The sequence below is a fragment of the Trichogramma pretiosum genome, unplaced genomic scaffold (genome assembly GCF_000599845.2).
Source record: "Trichogramma pretiosum strain Unisexual culture from Peru unplaced genomic scaffold, Tpre_2.0 scaffold61, whole genome shotgun sequence".
Lineage (NCBI taxonomy): Eukaryota > Metazoa > Arthropoda > Insecta > Hymenoptera > Trichogrammatidae > Trichogramma > Trichogramma pretiosum.
The window spans coordinates 377,697-396,383 of record NW_019641638.1 but is presented as its reverse complement, the minus strand read 5'-3'; the positions used below and the strand labels follow the sequence as shown (position 1 = coordinate 396,383).

Here is an 18,687-nt window from a genome sequence, read left to right as displayed (position 1 = left end):
TTGCCCTTTATAATGAATAAAACTCGCGTGCTCCGGCGCAGAAACAATGGGGGCCCCCGTGCGATCCGAAATTTAAAACGACGCGCGCGAGCGACGACGCGATTTAAAGCGTGTGCCTCTTTTGATCGAGACACGAAAGAGAGAGAGAGAGAAATAGAAACAAAAAGCAAAGAAATCGTGTCCCCGAGTAAACAGACAGCAGTCAGTCGGTACGTAGAGAGACGGTATGACGGACGGCTGAAAGAAGTGGCCAATGTGGGCCGTGCGGGGCAGTGCCGCCGCGCGCACTGTTTCTCGCGACACGCCGCGGCACTCGATATTATGTGTTGTGTATATGTATATAAAATGCGCTCTGTGCCCTTTGTTTTTCGCTTTTCATCCCTCCCCCTCCTTCCTGATCGAGTACTCGGTAATTCGCTTCCTTTGTTGGGGGACCATTATATTCGAGGCGACATTCAATCGGTGTATAGCAGCAATTCGTGCATATAGAGAAAAAGTGACAGTCCTCGTCGTCGACCAAGCCTTTCTCTCGCGCGATCCCTAATTCTCCTCTCTTTCTCGTCTTACGTCGTGCTATACTTTTTTAATTCGAGGTTTTGAAAAGTCGACGGGCTAGAGCTCGAATAATCATCGCGTCGCTCGGTTGATCGCACTCGTGTACATACATCATATATATATCATCATCGGCAACTCGTGTTATAGCTGCAGTGCAGTGATCTAGTTTTGTACACGACTTCGGAGTAGTCTCCGATGTATATCTCTGCCTACCACTGCAGCCGTGTATACAACACTCGTACGTACACACACACGCCGATGGACCAGTTTTCACCTGATCTGGAGCAGCAGCGACGCGCCCCGCGCGAGAGAGTCGACGAGCCGCTTTGCTCTCTTTTTTTTCTATTCGCATACACACGTATCCCCGAAAAGTCGAGTATACACGGACAAAATGCGGATGGGGTCATTATTACGCGCGTATATATGTATGATATACCGGCTCGAGGCTCCGCAGACAGGATCCATATAAACACACGACGCGCTGCTGTACTCGCTCAGTTTCCGAAACGGGCCGCGAAATCTGTTTAAGCGCACGAGAGAGAGGATGAAAGGGAGAGAGAAAAAAAACCTGTCGTTGGGCCTGTGCGGCACGCGCGAGCCCAGAGACGAGATCGCGTCGAAAAACTGGTCCATCGTGTTTGCGTTGGATATAATATGATGATGAAAAAACGAGGTACTGGACAATGCGGCCGAGGGGGATGCTGTTGCTGCTGCTGACCACTGCGGAAAATCATCCTGATCACGATGATGACCGGTGTCCGGTTGCCGGATATACCTTTTTGACTCATCTCTCGCTCGCTGCGTACTTATACGGTAAACGAGTCTTTTTCTCGTTCTATCTTGGTCTCTCTCTCTCTCTATGTTTATATTGGGACGTATTCAACGAGGACTAATGATGCTGTTTTGATGCGCGGATGAATAATAATATCGCGCGCCCTGGAGATGAAACGGGGCGCGCGATTAATAAAACCGCATTATGCTATAGCGGTGCGATTCCAGTTCATTGTCGCGTGCGCGCGCGACTATATACAGTCGCGACACGATTATACCTGTTTTTGGCAGCCAAGTATTTTAATAGGATTAGGAATATTTTTACGCCTCGGTTGCGAGGGAGTTTGTCGCGCGCGCCCGCCCCGCGAGGGTGTGAGCCCGTAACGCGATAATTATGTCGTTTCTTCTTTCGTTGGAGAGGGTATAATGTTGATGCTTTGGATCTCTGGTAGAAACGCTCGATATTTTTATAGTTAGTTTGTTTTATAGTTATTTACTGTCAGTTTGTTTTCGACTTGAAATTGATTTTATGTTCGAAACTAAAATCATACGTCCAAAAAAATGTATCATTATGAGCTGTACAAAAAAAAACGATTTTCTCATCGACTTCAAGCTTTTTTATCATAATTCTTCTTTTTTTTACTCACTTTTTGAAAATTTTGTTTAGAATAGGGTAAAGGATAGTTGAACCAGTGAATAGTCACTTTGGAAAATATACCATAAAAACCAATTAAAACTACATTTGTATGGACGTTTTATGATTCTTTAGTGAACGATGCCTCTCGTTCAAGAAAAAATTATAATTATTGCATATCAAAAACTGGTAATTTATTGATCGAATGCGCTAAATTTGCTGCTGCCTACGAAAACGATTACTTTTCAAAAATCATGAAACGAATCAAATAACGTTTATTGGAGTATTGGCTACACAACAAATTTTCGAGTTATTGTTTTCTTATGCAACGGCAAATTACTGGTGCAATTACTCTAATTATTCGAAAAAGGCAGTTAGAAGCACTTGAAAAAAAATGAGTCAAACTTTGAAACTGATAGCTCTGAAAATGATTTAAGATTTCTAAGTAATCATCACTAAGAAAATCGGAAGGAAAACCGAGAAGGAAAGGTAGCACAAAAACAATAAATCCGTGCTATGACTTATAAAAATAGTTTTCCTTTCCCTCTTGCAGACTTACAGATAAAGGTACTCTCCATCTGGTAGTGGAGACTCGAAGTAGCAATATCGAATTTAACGTAATTGAAAACTTGATCTAAAATTTGGAAACAATTAAATTGTCATATTGAGGTCCTTTAACATGTGCTTGATTTTTGTGACCTAATTGTAATAGAAAAATCATTAAAAGCAAGCTATCTAATGCTACTATATTTTAAAACATTTCATATAGTAATTTTTCAGATGATTTTTTAGAGGAATAGATGTTGATCATCTCTACCAGGTATATAGAGGATTATCGTTTAACTTTAAATGCCTACGTCTATCTAATAATCGAATTTATCAAAATCATTTGATAATATCAACGAATTTTTACGACGAATTCAGAAAAATCAAAACTGCGCACGTTACACTGCTGCTTCTCGCGGCCAAATACTGTCACAAAATTGGCCCCGGGGATCACGAAAGAAAAGAGTTGCCTCTAAAGCTATTTAAAAATTATGATCTGTACGAGTGTATCACTAATGTTATAACTCACTTTCATATAGCTTGCACAAGGTTTCGATTGACTTATACAATTATTTTCACTTTGCCACTTGCAGAATTACGGATAAAAGTACTCTCCACCTAGTGGTGGAGACTTGAAGTGGTAATATCGCATTTAACGTAATTGATAAATGATCTAAAACAGATCAAAAAATGATCTAAAAATCTGTGGAAACAATTGAATTGTAATATTGAGGTTCTTTAAGATCTGCTTGATATTTATGATATAATTGTAGCAAAAAAATCATTAAAAAGAAACCAACTAATGCTGATGTATTTTAAAACATTTCATATAGTAATTTTTTATAGGAATTTTCAAAGTGATAGAGTTGATCATTTCTACCAGGTATATAGAGGATTATCGATCAACTTTAAATGTCTACGTCTATCTAATAATCTAATCTTATTTTCAGCTAGCTTAGTTACGGCGAAGTATCTTCTTCGTACTTCCACCATACGAATACAGAGGACGCGACCAACTCGACCGCTAGTCGAGACAAGTTGTTGGTAACGCAGATCTCAAAGCTTTTAACAGCAGCTGCACCATAATAGTCGGTCGATAAGTCAAATGTTCGCCATCCGTTTTTTCCTTCATCGACTGTTGAACAGAAGTTCAAACGTAAACGAATCGAAATGGGATTTTGGTTTATTCAAATAATTGAAAACGATAATTATTGATTCATGAAATTTTTATTATTAATTTTTTTTTTGTTCAACATCGTGGTTCTCAGTAGTAGTACATATTATTAATAGTACAATTTTTTTTTTTTTTTGCTGTTCGTTACAAAGCTCAACAACACACGACGAGCGCAAGTAAGTGGGGTTTTTTTTTGTTGCAGTCAGTAATGTACAATTTAGCTGAAGGAAGTACAGCGGAAGTGAGTCGTAGTACGTAAAAGATAGAGGTAAAAATTATATCGTTATTATCATTGCACAGCTCCGTTTTTTTTTGTTACTTTTTGATTTGTCTCAATTAATCGAATCAGAAGGGATTGGAGATTTTGCGTTGACATTAATACATATCACTTTAACGATCAGACTCGAAAAAGCTACGACGACACGACTTTTGCATAAAAAAGAAATATCCATTCGAGTTCGTTCGAGGCCGATGTTAAAACGCGTTAATTAATTAATCATAATTCATTAAATAAGTTGCTTTTTAAATAATAAAGCTCGTCGATGAGATCGCCGGATCCTCACCACCTGTTCCAGCCGTAGTAGCCGTGGGAGATGAGGGGCACACCATAGCCGTGGAGTCCACCGTGAAGACCGTATCCGTGCCTGTAACAATGAGTGATGAAACGATTTTGTTTAAAAGTCGGTCGAAAAAAATATTTCTCGTCGCGAATCGCGAGTTTTCCGAGGCGGCAAATTACTTTTGTCATTTCGTAATCGGATGGAATATGATAGATTCGCGATTGTATAATCGATGACGGCCGTCTATTATAGACAGTCTTGATAGTGGCGCGCGGCGTCGTATTACAATTTATAAACGCGACGACTAAGTCGTCTCACTTTCTTTTTTTTTTCCTACGGATGAAATGTCATATTAAACGCGTTGCAGGACTATTGCGACATCGATTTTATAACTATATTTTTTTCAGCGTCAACAATATAACAATTCTTCCGATTGTATAATACGAAAAAAAAATAATCGGTCGAGAAAAATAATAAACTCACGATAAGTAGCTGTGGCTGTAGACGACGGGACTATGGACATGATGTCCGACCACCCACGGGTTGTAGCCGAGCAGTCCTCTCTTCTCGATTTTCTTCTCCTCCGGTGCAGCGGCCAGGGGCTCCTCGGCTTCCAGCAGCTCCGGTGCTTCGGCCAGAGTCTCAGCGGGCTTCGACAGGGCTGAGCCGAAGGCAAGGCCCAAGAGAGCGAGGAAGATCTGCGATACCAAAAGTGTCAAATCAATCTCGATGCAAATACGTTAAAAAAATTATCGAACGTTGAAAGACGAACGAATACTACTCACCAAGAGCTTCATGATTGATTGAGTTGGTTTGTTTTTTCTCCGGGTGAAGCGAAAAAGACGTAATGCAGCGTTGCACTGATACACATCCAACGATCCGAGTGGACTTTTATACCGAGTTTTTCCATGCTAACTAGTTTATCCATTATGGTAAAATCCCCTGCCGATCAACGCGCTTCGCGCGGCCTAATGCGAACCTGATTTGCTGCCCCTCGAGTGAGTTAAGGCACGCACTTGCACACACACACACACACACACACACGTGTATGAGCGCGGGCACGTCATCTAACGCAGCGCACATATGACGCGGGCAATTATTGCGCGACACTTGGAAGGTCTTCCGACCACTCCTCCCCCGGCTTAAGCAAACTAGATTGCGAAATGTCACCACCGCTGCTGCTGCTGCTGCTGCTGCTAATTGCCAAAGATTGGCAAGTGCGAGATGAGCTCTCCACGTATAGTAGTAAGAATTACGTGGAGATCAAGAGGGTAATAAAAAAAATGAGTTGGACTACTTGAGCATCGATAATTGTCATTAGTTTATAGCTTTTTATTTATTTTTTGTTAATAGAATAACCGAGTTTATGAAAAAGTGAAGAATAATCAAGTACAGTTCTCAAAGCGAGTCACTCGCCCAGTGATTGAAAGATTTAGAAAAATTCTGCTTTCAAGCAGCTCGGATGCATGTTTTTAGTCAATTTCAGGTAATCGAACCAATAGTTTGTCAAAGTTCATACCTTCCTCTACCTATTAGAATTTTTACAGAATTTTCAATTGAGTTTTTCATTTATAAAAGTTCATGAAAATGAAAAAAAAAACGTGCTTTACTAGTGAATGAAACATTCGATCCAGTAAATGAAAGTGCAAATATAAGCATACATTGATTTGATACTTATTATAGACTGTAATATATCATCTTTTTTATTAAGAAACTAAAACATAAATTTATCATCCAAACCAACTTCTTTATTGCCATATTGCAATGATTAAAATAAGGGCACCTGTGTTAAATGACATAATTAAAGTATTTCAAGGTCATGTTATGATAATTCATGTTGTTAGACAAGTTTTTGTGATTTTTCAGGGATCTTTTTTAAAAATCTGTTTCATTCGAGTAGAGAAGAACCATTTTACAAACATTTTAAGACCTCATAGATAAAAATTGGTTCAAAACTCCAATCGAAATAATAAACGTTTCACGAGCAAAAAGTCTAACGAGAGGAGCGATCGTCAACTTTATTTACGGGCCTGCGCGCGGTAAGAATTACTTTTCTTTAACGAATTACGCGTGGCGATCGATATAAGCGGCGACGGAACCGGGGCCTGTTATTGTATACACAATTTTATCCAATCGGCTCTCGGCGAGTGAGACATATCGTAAAAATGCCGTTTCGATTTTGCATCGGATAACGACGAAAAATCACGTAGCTCGCTCGTGCAGACGATTGTAAATGTTTTAAAGCAATAGGAAAGAAAATACATAAAAATAAATAAACTTTGAAGGCCCGAAGTTGTACGGCCAACGGGTGTAAAAATCTAGTTTGAGTATAAGTTCCAGTTCGGCAGAAATACTCGAGATTAATAATGGTCAAATAACCAAAAATGACCAATTAAAATATTTTCAAATATACCATTAATTAGCTCGTTAAATGACCTTACATTATTTTTATATTTCTTAAAATTTAGATGTGTTTTCAATTTATTGAGAACAATAGGATATTGTCATTTTAAGCCTTAGCCACTAGATGGCGAGTACCTATAAATCTGTAAATCTACAAGTGTCAAAGTAAAGGTAATCATATAAGTCAAAGCAGTTTTTTGAAGAATATTGCCTTTTCTTTCTTCTGCCGGTCAAAGACGTATTTCTTCGCTTTCTCAGAGATACATAATTTTCTCTCTTTTTCTCCAACATAAGAAAAGCCCAAGTAGGAAGTGGACGACGGATTTTTACGTATCGCATATCTCGCGTCTTTGCTACACGAAACATTGCGCAATCTATCGGCGGGCCGCGTCGATCGTGACCGCGGCAGTTTATACACCATATAGTCGCGCGCCGCATCATCGATCGCGCTCATATACCGTGGCAGTTCTTCATTTTTCTATAAATGTTTGCGCGAACTTTTACGTGCATTTACGGCGATACCGCATTGTCGCACGTACATCTTATTAGAGAGAGAGAGACATCGGCTAAATTGCCAAAGTCAATGCGATTTCAATTATTACACGCCCCTGAAGAGCAGTTCTCTCGGCGGATCGCTCGCCGTGACGTACGTTTTACATGCTCGCTCGCGCGGATTGCAACAACAACGGCCGAAGAGAGCGAGCGCGCAATTAGATGCACGTGTTTGTAAGAAAATGAGAGTGATCTCGTTTTTCTCTTCGCGCGAGCGAGAGTCGATTAATTTTGCTTTATATCGAAGACATCATTACTCATGGCCATCGCAAAGTGTCGAATTCAATGTTGCATTCGCACGTATAATATAAACTGTACCAAGTACTGCACTTTATAATGTTTATACATCGTTAGAGGCACGTTTAAACGATATACGTTACAAAATTCTCGCTTGAGAATTCCAGTAGCGTCGCGCGCGATATGTAATTCGAATCTAATTCGGGAATCGACGAGAGTTGCATAATGATGAACCATTACCGAGCGCTCATTCGAAACAACAAAAACTACGAAGACAACAAAAAAAAAGAACGAACGAATTAAAATCGTCGAGGCGATCGCGAGCGAGCGACGTATACGTGTTTGTCAACCACCGATAACGCAATCAAAAGTATCGAAAGAACCAAAAAAAAGCACGAACCTTAAATCGTCGAACGTGTATGCAAGGATGCTGTTTTTTTACCGTTAGCCGTGCGAGCTATTTATATACACGTATCGCGACAAATAGTCGAGCCCACGACATATCCTTTTGCAGGCTTTACGGGTGTAAATTTTTTTCTTCTCTCTATAAACCCGCGTTGTTGGCTTTCTCTAGCGGTAGCGACTGCTCGAGGCGTATGCAACGCGCGGATAATATTCGCTATTATTTAATTCCATGTTCCCGCCCGACGATCGAGAAAATCCAAAGAAAAACGAAAATGAAGAAAAAAGGAAAGGACGACGCTTCGATCGCGAATTCAAGGAAAATCAATTGTGACACGAGCCAACAACGCGTTGTATACGTATTACATCCGACTCTCGAGCGTTCGACGGCATCGGAGGATACATAATAAATCGTCGAGCTTCGCGCTTCATTAAATTTTTCCTCCGATCGTGTGCGCGAGGATACAACGTTCACCCGCGCCATTGACTACCTTTTATTTAATTTTTTTTGTCGTCGTCTCTCTTCGCCTCGTGTATACACACAACGATAATGTACGATCATTGCGATCTTTATTATCTCTCTCTCTCTCTCTCTCTCTCTCTCCCCTTTTAATCATAAGGCTGCATTTGCGACAAGCGATGCGCGTCGTTCGTTGTCTTACATTTTTTTCCATCGTTCTCTCTCGACGTCCGCAAACGTAATGCTTTGAAGTTTTCCTATCGGGTAAAAAGATGCTCTTTTATATACTTTTCTTTGTCAAACATTCGAGTACTGCAGGGGGGGACTTACGACACTGTATATATTTTACAACACAATTTAGCGAAAAAAAAAATAGGCGCTCGCCTGTGTTTACGAGTCGAAACTCGCGCGCTCGCGCTCGTTATATTATATCGCTGTTGTTTTTTGCATGCCAACAATGCACCGAGATATGCTTAAACTGGAGCGGCTAATAAACGATCGACGTGCGCTTTATTTTACGCACGATTCGATCATTTTCATACGTGTAATACTGATATATACACGCATTCGATTCAGCCGCGAGTGTGTCGCAATCACTGCTGCGGCTGTTGCTGCCGTTTAAACGAGCAAATACGTGTATTACTACGTGCGTAATGACGCTTAACTCGAAGCCACTTAATTCCGCTTGCAGAGAGCTCTTTATATATTCGAGAAAAGTGCCCCGAGGAGCGTTTCTCACCTGAGTAATAAAGAAGATCTATAAAAAATTATAGAGAGAAATTGTCTTATTCGTGGCGCACTTTTTAATTATGATAATGATCAAAGAGAATGTCGCGGAGAGTCGAATTTTTGCACCAAAGTGCATTACGCGCGTTTACAGCTCCGCTGTGTCGGTATTTTTTTTTTTTTTTTACCTATGGAGCGGTGCGCATGAGTCTATATAGGCGTTGCAGCAGTGCGCTTGACTCGTGCCTCTATATAATCAACAGGTGGGACCCTATCGTCGGAATATATGTATATGAGCGATTTAAAAAAAGAAGTAAATTAATTTTCAAATAAAAAATCTTGAAATTTCGGTCAGTATACGCGTGTAATCGAACGTTGATTATTCTTCATTGAGACCTCAGACATGAAAAAATTTCTGAAGAGCGGAAATTTTACAATGTATTTTCTTATGATATTAAATTATTTTTGGCTTCAAAACATCGAATTACAAAAGTTCAAAAAATTGCCATGTATAATTTGTGGAAAATGTTGAACCAATGATGCACAAATTCAATTATTTTTCACTCGACAATCATCACTTTGCATAAAATATATAATTATAGACGTCCGAAAAATTCGTGTTTATTTATCGAATGGCACAGATCTACGAGCATTCTGTTGTTTACATCGTGCGTGGCATGCATGACCTCCTCTTGTGTTTCTCGGAATGGTGCTCATTTGCCGTGCGTGCCATTAAGCGCCAGACTTACACACGTAAAAGGCTACTCGCGGAGCAGACGCAGTTTTCCAAAATTTTGCGAATAAAACACGCAAATATTTGCCAGTTTTTCAATTTAGTTAGTTTGTCGTGTGAAATAACCACAGAGAGGTTGATTGTTAGCAAAACTCCAAGTGAGATAAATGGAGTCCAGTGATTTAATTAATTGTGCTGTCAGGTAATTTTATGAGAATCAAATGATAATAATATCATAAAAAAATACCTAACCTCATCCGACTTATTTCAGAGTGAAAGAGGAGCCTAGTGATGTGCCGATTAGTGAAAATGATAGTGAAATGATTGACGAGAAACCCGATCTTAAGAACATCCAACTCTTACCACATCCGCCAGAAAATTCAGTAAGTGTTGATAATTATATTTACGTAAGTTGTAATTGTGTGTAACTCGTACATTTACATTTTCGACAGATCCCTACCGTTCGGAAATGTGAAGGAAATCATGATATTGTATGTGATGATAAATTGAAAATAGTTTTTGAATGCCAAGACGTCAAGCCCAACATTAATTTATCAGCAGATCAGAAAATTGAAGATGATTCGCGAGATATCGAATATAGTGATGGTTGTAAAACTCAAAACAAAATTAATATAGATCCTGCAGTAGTAGTAAAACAAGAAATTGTGGGTGATGCTGCAGAAGGATCGAATTTGAATTTCAACCCTATAATTGTCGAACAAAATGAAAAAAGAAGAATTACAAAAAAACTTAACGAAGAACATGATCTCAAAAAATACATGGGTGCGATGCATAGCAAAACAACCCAAGCATGTGAAATATGTGCAAAGAAATATTCAAATAAGTATAATCTTAAAATCCACATCGATTCGATGCATAATAGTGTCACACATACATGTGATATATGTGGCAAGAAATTTTCACAAAAAAGTTATGTCAAAATTCATATCGATATGGTGCACAATGGTGTTAGACATGCATGTGATATTTGCGGGAAGAAAAGCTTAACTAAAAGTAATCACAAAAACCACATCGATTCAGTACACAATAGAGTCACTCATGCATGTGATATATGCCAAAAGGCATTCTCAGACAAAAGTAATCTCAAGAAGCACATCGACTCGCTACATAATGGTATCACTTACGCGTGTGATACATGCGGAAAGTCATCCTCAAATAAAAGCAATCTCAAGATGCACATCATGACGGTGCACAATAATGTTATATATGAATGTGATATTTGCGGCAATAAATTTACAGCCAAATATAGTCTCAAAATGCACATAGATTTGGTGCACAATGGTGTCACACATGCATGCAAAACGTGTGGAAAGAAATTCTCAAACAAAATTCACCTTAAAAGGCACATAGATTCGGAGCATCATAAAATCACGCAACCATGTTATATATGCGGAAAGTCATTTACCCAAAAAAGTTCTCTCAAAAAACACATGGATTCAGTGCATAATGGTGTCACATATGCATGTGATATTTGCGGAAAGAAAAGCTCAACTAAGAGTAATCTGAAAAAACATATCGATTCGGTGCATAATGGTGTTAGACATGCATGTAATATATGTCAAAAGACATTCTCAGACAAAAGTAGTATTAAAAGACACATCGACACGATGCATATTGGTATCTATCATACATGCGATATATGCAAAAAGAAATTTTCAACTAAGACAGATCTTCAGATCCATATCGGTGGAATGCATCATGGTACCACACCTGCACCCAGTACAAGCAGAAAAACTCCTTAACGAAGCAACGTCTTGAAGCCCATATCAATCCAGCAAATCACTGACACATTAAAATTTGATGCACGTTTAAAATGTAATATACATGTTTAGAAGACAAATACAAATTTTTCATTCATAATGATATCACGTAATTCTCCAATATTATCTTATAATAAAAACTTAATAAATTTTTGCAATATGAAGTGAATCAGTGAATCATATCATAAATATTAAAGATATAATAAAATTTTGAGCCCCTTAGGTTAATATATTAATTTTCACGTTTAATTTTTACTTTTCAGAACTTAATCGCTTAAATTATAAAACTTAAAAAAAATCAGAAAAAATTTTAAACACAGAATAAATAGTATATATTCACCAAAAAAACACGATTTTTCATTTCCTGTAACACAAAAATTGCTGTAGACAAAATATTCATCAAAACTCATTCAATACCTAATCTAGCCTCGAATCTCAAAGATTTATCATAGAGTCGCTCGTATACATCGTGACAGGAGAAACTTTTAACTCTTTTTTTAACGGTTCTTTCCGATATTATGCAAAATGCTCGCGGGCACGCGCGCGATACGCCTCCTCCCACGCGGCTTGGCCTGGGGGGCCCCGCGATCAGCGACACCCTTCCTTCTCTTTTCTGTTGTCTATATAAATTTTTTTTTCGTCTCTTTCTCTTTCTTTTCATTTTCCTATGGGCTCTGTGTGCAAGCGAGCGAGCGAGCACAAGTTGACCGCAACAAACGAGCCATTATTTTTCATGCCGTTTGACTGTCGAGCGGAGCTCGTGGATATCGGGGCCAGTTGAGCCGCGGAACTTCGGCCAAACTGATGTTTCGCTAATAGACATCCGCAGTTTGATAGATATATGTATAATATTGCGACTCGACAGAGGTAGTTTCAAGTGGTTTACAAGTTAATTGTATTATACAGTCACGAGCAGTTGACGAGTGAACTCGTTTGTATTATTTAGTGAATATAAGCGATAAACGTGAATTTTTGTGCCTTAAATAAGTATGGACGAATCGTAAAATGATCGCCGAGCAATCGCGTAGAGAAAAAGAAACCGATTGACAGTAAAATCACCAAAAAAAAAAAAAAAAACAATGAGATTCGCTCTACTGCTGTGCCTCAGTCGCTTGGTTCTGTCGATCCACGGACAAAATGCCGCCGACGCCGACGTCGACTCGTCCTCGTCGTCGATCAGCCTCGAGTTCGACGGCATGAGCGACGAGGAGAGCCAGCGACACAAACGGGCCCTCGGCATACTGTTGCAGGGCTTCATGGAGGCGCTGGGCTATCAGGTGTCGCCGATCCAGATAGCCACTCTGCCGGCGGCGGCTCAGAATCCCGTGGCAGCCGCTGCGGCCCCGCCGATGATGCAGCTCATGCCCAACGGCTCTGCACCGACGCCGAGGCAGCGCGAGACTCTGCGCTTCACCGGCGTCTTCAATTTCGGCAACAACGTCAACGCCACGAATCTCGTGGACCATCTGGCGCAGTACGAGCGAATTTTTCACGGTAACAACAACACTACGACGGCACCAGCGGCATCGAGCGGTAATAATAATAAAAAGAGCAAAAAGAAGAGCAAGAAGCCGAAGAAGCCACCGATACCCGATCCGCTGTTCGTGAAGATACCGCTGCCGATCGCGCCCGATCTGCCGGCGGCCCAGCCGATGCCCGACGATCACGAGTTCTACGATCAGCGCGACAGCCACGAGCAGCACCTGGACGAGTTCCACGAGAGCGACGACGAGGCAGGCAAGCACGGCCACTACCAGGAGGAGCACGACGACTCGCGCCACAGCGAGGAGTACCAGAAGAATCACGACGAGCACTACGAGGATTACGAGCCGTACAATCGTAATTATCCCGGCAAAAAGGCCAAAGAGGAGGAGGAGGTGGAGGAGAACGATAATAGCAGTAGGCCCAAGGAGAAGCTCACCGAGTACAAGAACAATCGCAACGTCGTGAATTACCGGGTGGAGAACAAGGAGCTGCATCATCCGGACGAGGTGGCCGAGGAGGTGCCGTCGCTGCCGATGTCGCCGCCCCTGACCACCCTCGAGGACGTGGACGGGCCCGCGTCGGACTGGCGCGAGGCGGACGAGAAACGCGCCCTGGAGGTGGCCGCCGAGCAGGAGGCCCTGGCCGAGGCGTTGGCGGAAAAAAACGCCGAGCGAGAGTCCGAGGCGAGGACGCGCCAGAGGGAGCGCGACGACGAGGGAGAGGCGAATTACGAGGCGGCGGATAAGTTGCTGTGCGACGAGAATTGCGAGGACTACGGGAAGAGCGAGGAGGATGTCGAGGAAGCGGCCGACGACAACGCGAACAAGGAGAACAATCAACGCAGCTATCAGGCTCGGCCGGTGGTGGCCAAAGGTAACGAGGCGAAGCTTCGAGACAGCTACGGCAAGTCGCTGCAGGACGCCGAGGGCGGGCCGATCGACGAGCGACTGTCCGGCTACTTCAGCATGTTCAAGGACCCGGACAGCGGCTTGTACGATCCCGACCGGATCAAGGAGTACGAGTCGGCCAGGTTGCCGTTCTACGATTACAGCGAGTTCTTGGACGGTTTCAACAAGATACAGAGGCAGATGAGCGGCAACAAGTACGAGGAGTACGACATCGACAAATCGTTGGCGGGTGATCTGCGAGCCGAGCACAGGTCGAGGGAGGAGGAGGAGGTGGCAGACAACAGAGACGCCACGAGTCGATCGGCCAACGAGTGCAAGTGCGATAAGAGCGGCGAGGAGCGACAAGGTTCGACGACCCGATCGTTCGGCCCGGCAGCGCAGAAGTCAGCAGGTCCTGCACTGCCGTCGACGACCTTCAGCCCGTACTTCTTCGCTTCCTACGATCCCTATGAGACCAAAGAGGAGATAATCGCGAGACTGACGTCGTACGAGCCGATAACGAGGCCCGCCACCGCTGCGTTATTTTCCGCGGACGATGCTGCCCGTACTTCGCTGCCGTCGCCGCCGCCGATCGGTTTCGCCGCGGAGCGACTGCTGCACGACGCCGCCGAGATCAAGGAGATCGAGTCGTGGCCCGAGGCCAGGCCTTCGCCGTCCACCGAGACGTTGAATTTGTTCAGACCCGCGCAGCAGGGCCTGACGACGGCTTCGACGAGGAAGAAGCAGCAGCAGAACGTGGAGATCGTGGACGAGAATAATCGTACGCCGTGGGTGCCGCTGGTGCCGATCGACGCCAAGAGAAGATCGTCGTTTAGCGAGCAGCAGCAGCGATCGCAGTCGAAACTCGCTGCTAAAGCGACGTAAGTATATATAAGACCGAGATAAATGAGCCATTTTCTGTTTTACACTAGAGTTAATTCAATTCTTATAGAAATATTTTGACTTAACCACTAGCAGATTTAAAAATGGAGGTACTCGCCATCTAGCGGTGGAGTATGTCTTTAATTGTGATTGAATTATGACACGTTTTTCGGCACAAGTATAGAGCAAAAACGAAATCAGTACGAAAATAGTAACTTTCGAGCAAAATGTTTAGATTTGAGTGTAAAATTGAATCGCTTCTGTTCATTTTTGCATAAAAAATAATGCATGTCGTTTCATTTTCATGCATTTTTTATGCTCTTTATGTAAACAAATTTAATCGAGGCTCATACACTAGTTTTCGACGATGATTTCATATAAAATCCAATATCGGTAGTACTTTAATTTTAATGGCTGATTTACATCAAATGTTCGTTAAATGTAAGGTTTTTTTTCTGTAATGTACACGTCAATCAGAATAATATCGTTTATCGAAATCCTTGCATTTGTAATGCTACAGGCATTCGATAATGATTTCTGATGCAAGTGTTCTAACTGTTATGGCATCGTTCATTATCCCATATAAAGAGTATAAAATCCGACTAACGAATCTACGTCACGCGCGCGAGCATATATATCGCTCATAATTGCATTGATCGAAACGACCATAAAATTTAAACAAATGATAAACGTTAGAATTTCGATGGGATTACGCTTCTGATTACACCGATTTTTGGTCATCAAACGATCATAAACGTGTCAAAGCCTGACAGTTTTCAAATGCTCGAGTAAAGTTGAAGAAGCGTTTATTCGAAATTTAATCAACGATGAACAGATGGTCAATGCCATTGACTCACGATCGCATTCTTAGAAAAAAAGAAAGTAAAGTAAACAACGCACGCATGAGATACCCCGCGTTGCGCATAATACCCCGCGCGAGCTGCAGCCAAGGTATAATATTATTCATCGCACCTAAGAAGCGACTCGATCGACTCGATTGCTCAATAATAAAAAAAAAAATTTGTTTCGCAGGCTGAATTCCTACGAAGCGACGACAACAACAACGACTTCGACGACGACTACGACAACAACGAGCAGACCAACGAATCATCGCTCGTCGTACGATGACAGCGGCGGCGGCGGCGGGACGACCAAGAGGCCCAGCAGCTCCTCGTTCCTGGGGGCCTCGTTGCGCAATTTCTTGCCGTCGACTCGTCGCTATCACTATCAGTCGCGATCGCCACGACCCACCAAGACCATGAAGAGGAAGAAGAAGAAGTACGACTTTTACACGACGAAGCCGGCGACGACGAGATTCGCCGGGTCGGCCTCGGCCGTCGTGCCGACGACGATCGCCGACAAGCCGACCTCGAATTACGTCGACGGTCGAGGCGACGGCGTCGTACCGCTGATAGCCGAGCCAACGCCATATTATTACGACGATCAAAGAGTCGGCCCGTTCGCGGAAGAGCTACTGTCGCAAAACACCAACCCGGAAAGAGGAGTGAACGTCAAAGAGTACAGAAACCACGTCGAGTCCGTGAAAGTCAGGGAGCAGCGACTGCGCCCGGAGGGCACGACGCAGCGGATATTCAAGTACACGAGGCGACTTTGAAGCTTCTTCCATGATTCGTTCGATACCATTATTTTTTGTTTATGTTTTGTTTTTAAGTACGATTAAATTGAGACTAGAATAATTTTCAGTTCAATTATATTGAAAAAGAAAGTATTGAAAATTCTCATGAAAATATATCAGTGAATACATAAAAACCATTAGCGGTCACCGCCCACTTTTTGTTACGATGTAATACGTGTAGTAATTAAATAAAAGCTCCATCACTGAATCATGCTTCGGAGATAAAATCCTTAAACAAACACAATTTCTGCATACGATAAAGCTCATTTATGAAATTAAATTTACTATCTTTTAATGTATAATAATCAATGTAATATACGATGTAATCAATGCGCGAGAGAAAATGTTTAATGTAAAATATATTTTAATTTATTTTGTTTTTATACAAAACCATCTTTTGGTCGAACTGTAAATTATAATTTAATACATTATGTGAAATTTATCACGAAACTTAAATATAAATATTATAAATGCATTAGACTCTATTTTAGTTGGTAAAGTAGAGTTTTGTGTAATTTAACTCTCCACGTTTGATACAAGGGCTCTCATGACAACAGTTGTCTACACCAAATTTTCTCCTGACATTATTATTATCAAAAAATAATGCAATTATTAATACAATTTTCTATGAATGAGAAGCTTTCAATTAAATTTTTAATCAATTTTTAAACTGTACTAACGTGATATGTTCAAGAAATAAAGAAATATTATAAATTAAATATGAAATATTGCGCATGTATATTGAAGATCTCTAATGACAATAAATAGCAATAATAATAAACGTTACCGATGAGCCGAACGAGAGGCTTTCAATTAGATTTAAATAAATTTGAATTGTATTAACGTGATATGTTAATAAAAAAATTAAAAAAAAATTATTTCACTCAATTACTCGCTAAAGAAATGTACACAAAAAATACATTTTCATTCTTATTTAAATACACAAACTCTTTACCATCCGTCCGATTGATCGAAGGTACGACAATATCGACGGGGGATTTATTCGTAACAATAATTTTCTTACTGCGTCAACCACCACTCACACCCTCTAAGATGCATTGAATTATCACGATAAATCCCATCCACAGGTAATTCCCATGCATCCTCGCTCTTGTTGCTCCTCTTGGTGACGTGCTCGTAAGGCGCCGTCGACTTTTTGAACCTCTTGTCGCGATGCTGTATGAATTCCACCGGAGTACAGGAGGTCAGCTCGTAAGCGGGCGGAATCGGCCTTATGCAATTGTTGAACGATCGACGATCGTCTCGTTGTTGTTGTTGTTGTTGTGGCGCGTAGTCGCTTTTGAACCAGGGTCTCGACTGCGTGTAAGCCGCGAGGAACGCCGACTGCAGGTCCCCTCGGCTGCACAGCTGGTCCTCTGGCAGTCTCTTCTGCTTTTTCGGCTCGAGCAGGGCCGACTCGACCGACGACGCGGACATGTTTCTTTTTCTCGGCTGCTGCTGCTCGTCGATCAGCATGGGCACGACGTCGATCCTCGTGGGAACGTCGAGACAAGTACTCGCGAACATGATGCGAAACTTCTGCGAGGATCGATTGTATTTAGTTGATGCGTACCAGAGATGTATTAATTAAATTTAAAGAAAAAAATTACCTTGTTTAGCTTTGAACTGTAGAATCAAAATTTACGAGTGTACCGTCGCATAGAGCCGTGAACGATCGAATGCTCCGAGTTTACATAATACGACGTTGAGTTTGCCGAAATTGATATTGGGAAGCTCACGCGTTGAATCAAAACAAACCAAGATCTAAGAAAACGTTATCGATCGAGACACCGGTGTACAGAAGTTAATTTCATTGTTGTCGTCCGTAATAGATATTTTCAAGATCAATAATAGTAAATATAATATGGAAAAATAATATTTTTGGTTTTATTAATATATATTTATAATAATATCATTATTTACAATAGAATATATAATAATATATATCAATTTTTAACAAACAACGTAATTGAGTACATTCAAAAGTTTCATTCACCCTTCAGTTTTTTTACCGTGAATCACAAATATAACCTGCAGAGTAGTAAACTAGCTCGCGGTATTCCTTGACTAAATCATTCAGTCTCTTTACTTCTCTCTTCGACTCGAAGTACTTATTTTTCCAAAAATCATTGAGGATCGTCAGATTGACTAAATCTGGACTTTTGTTCGAGCAATTGGATTGCTTCCGATCATCTTTATAATCAATCGTTTGATGATAAATTTCGTCGAAACTAGCCTCGACATCGAGTCCGGCCTCTTCCGC

At 41.4% G+C, this 18,687-nt stretch overlaps 4 protein-coding genes across 4 annotated transcripts; 2 read left to right on the top strand and 2 right to left on the bottom strand.

Annotated features, from left to right (window-relative positions):
• Window positions 1-3,766: 3,766 nt before the first annotated feature.
• On the bottom strand, window positions 3,767-5,151 carry LOC106654157. The gene is made up of 3 exons (XM_014373883.2): window positions 5,026-5,151; window positions 4,724-4,938; window positions 3,767-4,324 (listed from the first exon to the last, which is right to left on the bottom strand). The coding sequence occupies exons 1-3, from the start codon at window positions 5,035-5,037 to the stop codon at window positions 4,240-4,242; spliced, it is 312 nt and encodes a 103-aa protein (XP_014229369.1). The 5' UTR covers window positions 5,038-5,151; the 3' UTR covers window positions 3,767-4,239.
• A 4,653-nt stretch (window positions 5,152-9,804) lies between these two features.
• Window positions 9,805-10,603, top strand: LOC111693783. The gene is made up of 4 exons (XM_023459438.1): window positions 9,805-9,955; window positions 10,025-10,136; window positions 10,206-10,536; window positions 10,599-10,603. Exons 1-4 carry the CDS (start codon window positions 9,921-9,923, stop codon window positions 10,601-10,603), a joined length of 483 nt encoding a protein of 160 aa, XP_023315206.1. The 5' UTR covers window positions 9,805-9,920.
• A 78-nt stretch (window positions 10,604-10,681) lies between these two features.
• LOC106654159 (zinc finger protein 711-like) lies at window positions 10,682-11,516 on the top strand. The gene is made up of 2 exons (XM_023459437.1): window positions 10,682-11,213; window positions 11,340-11,516. The coding sequence occupies exons 1-2, from the start codon at window positions 10,707-10,709 to the stop codon at window positions 11,514-11,516; spliced, it is 684 nt and encodes a 227-aa protein (XP_023315205.1). The 5' UTR covers window positions 10,682-10,706.
• A 5,250-nt stretch (window positions 11,517-16,766) lies between these two features.
• LOC106654152 lies at window positions 16,767-18,144 on the bottom strand. The gene is made up of 2 exons (XM_014373878.2): window positions 18,035-18,144; window positions 16,767-17,963 (listed from the first exon to the last, which is right to left on the bottom strand). The coding sequence occupies exon 2, from the start codon at window positions 17,949-17,951 to the stop codon at window positions 17,445-17,447; it is 507 nt and encodes a 168-aa protein (XP_014229364.1). The 5' UTR covers window positions 17,952-17,963; window positions 18,035-18,144; the 3' UTR covers window positions 16,767-17,444.
• Between the last annotated feature and the right edge of the window lie 543 nt (window positions 18,145-18,687).

Coding starts and splice junctions, on each gene's coding strand:
- LOC106654157 (XM_014373883.2), bottom strand. Junction 4,325..4,723: donor TACAGCCACAGCTACTTATC/GTGAGTTTATTA, acceptor TCATTGTTACAG/GCACGGATACGGTCTTCACG.
- LOC111693783 (XM_023459438.1), top strand. CDS start 9,921: ATGGAGTCCAGTGATTTAATTAATTGTGCTGTCAG. Junction 9,956..10,024: donor TTAATTAATTGTGCTGTCAG/GTAATTTTATGA, acceptor GACTTATTTCAG/AGTGAAAGAGGAGCCTAGTG. Junction 10,137..10,205: donor CACATCCGCCAGAAAATTCA/GTAAGTGTTGAT, acceptor CATTTTCGACAG/ATCCCTACCGTTCGGAAATG.
- LOC106654159 (XM_023459437.1), top strand. CDS start 10,707: ATGGTGCACAATGGTGTTAGACATGCATGTGATATTTGCGGGAAGAAA. Junction 11,214..11,339: donor TCAAAAAACACATGGATTCA/GTGCATAATGGT, acceptor ATATGTCAAAAG/ACATTCTCAGACAAAAGTAG.
- LOC106654152 (XM_014373878.2), bottom strand. CDS start 17,951: ATGTTCGCGAGTACTTGTCTCGACGTTCCCACGAGGATCGACGTCGTG.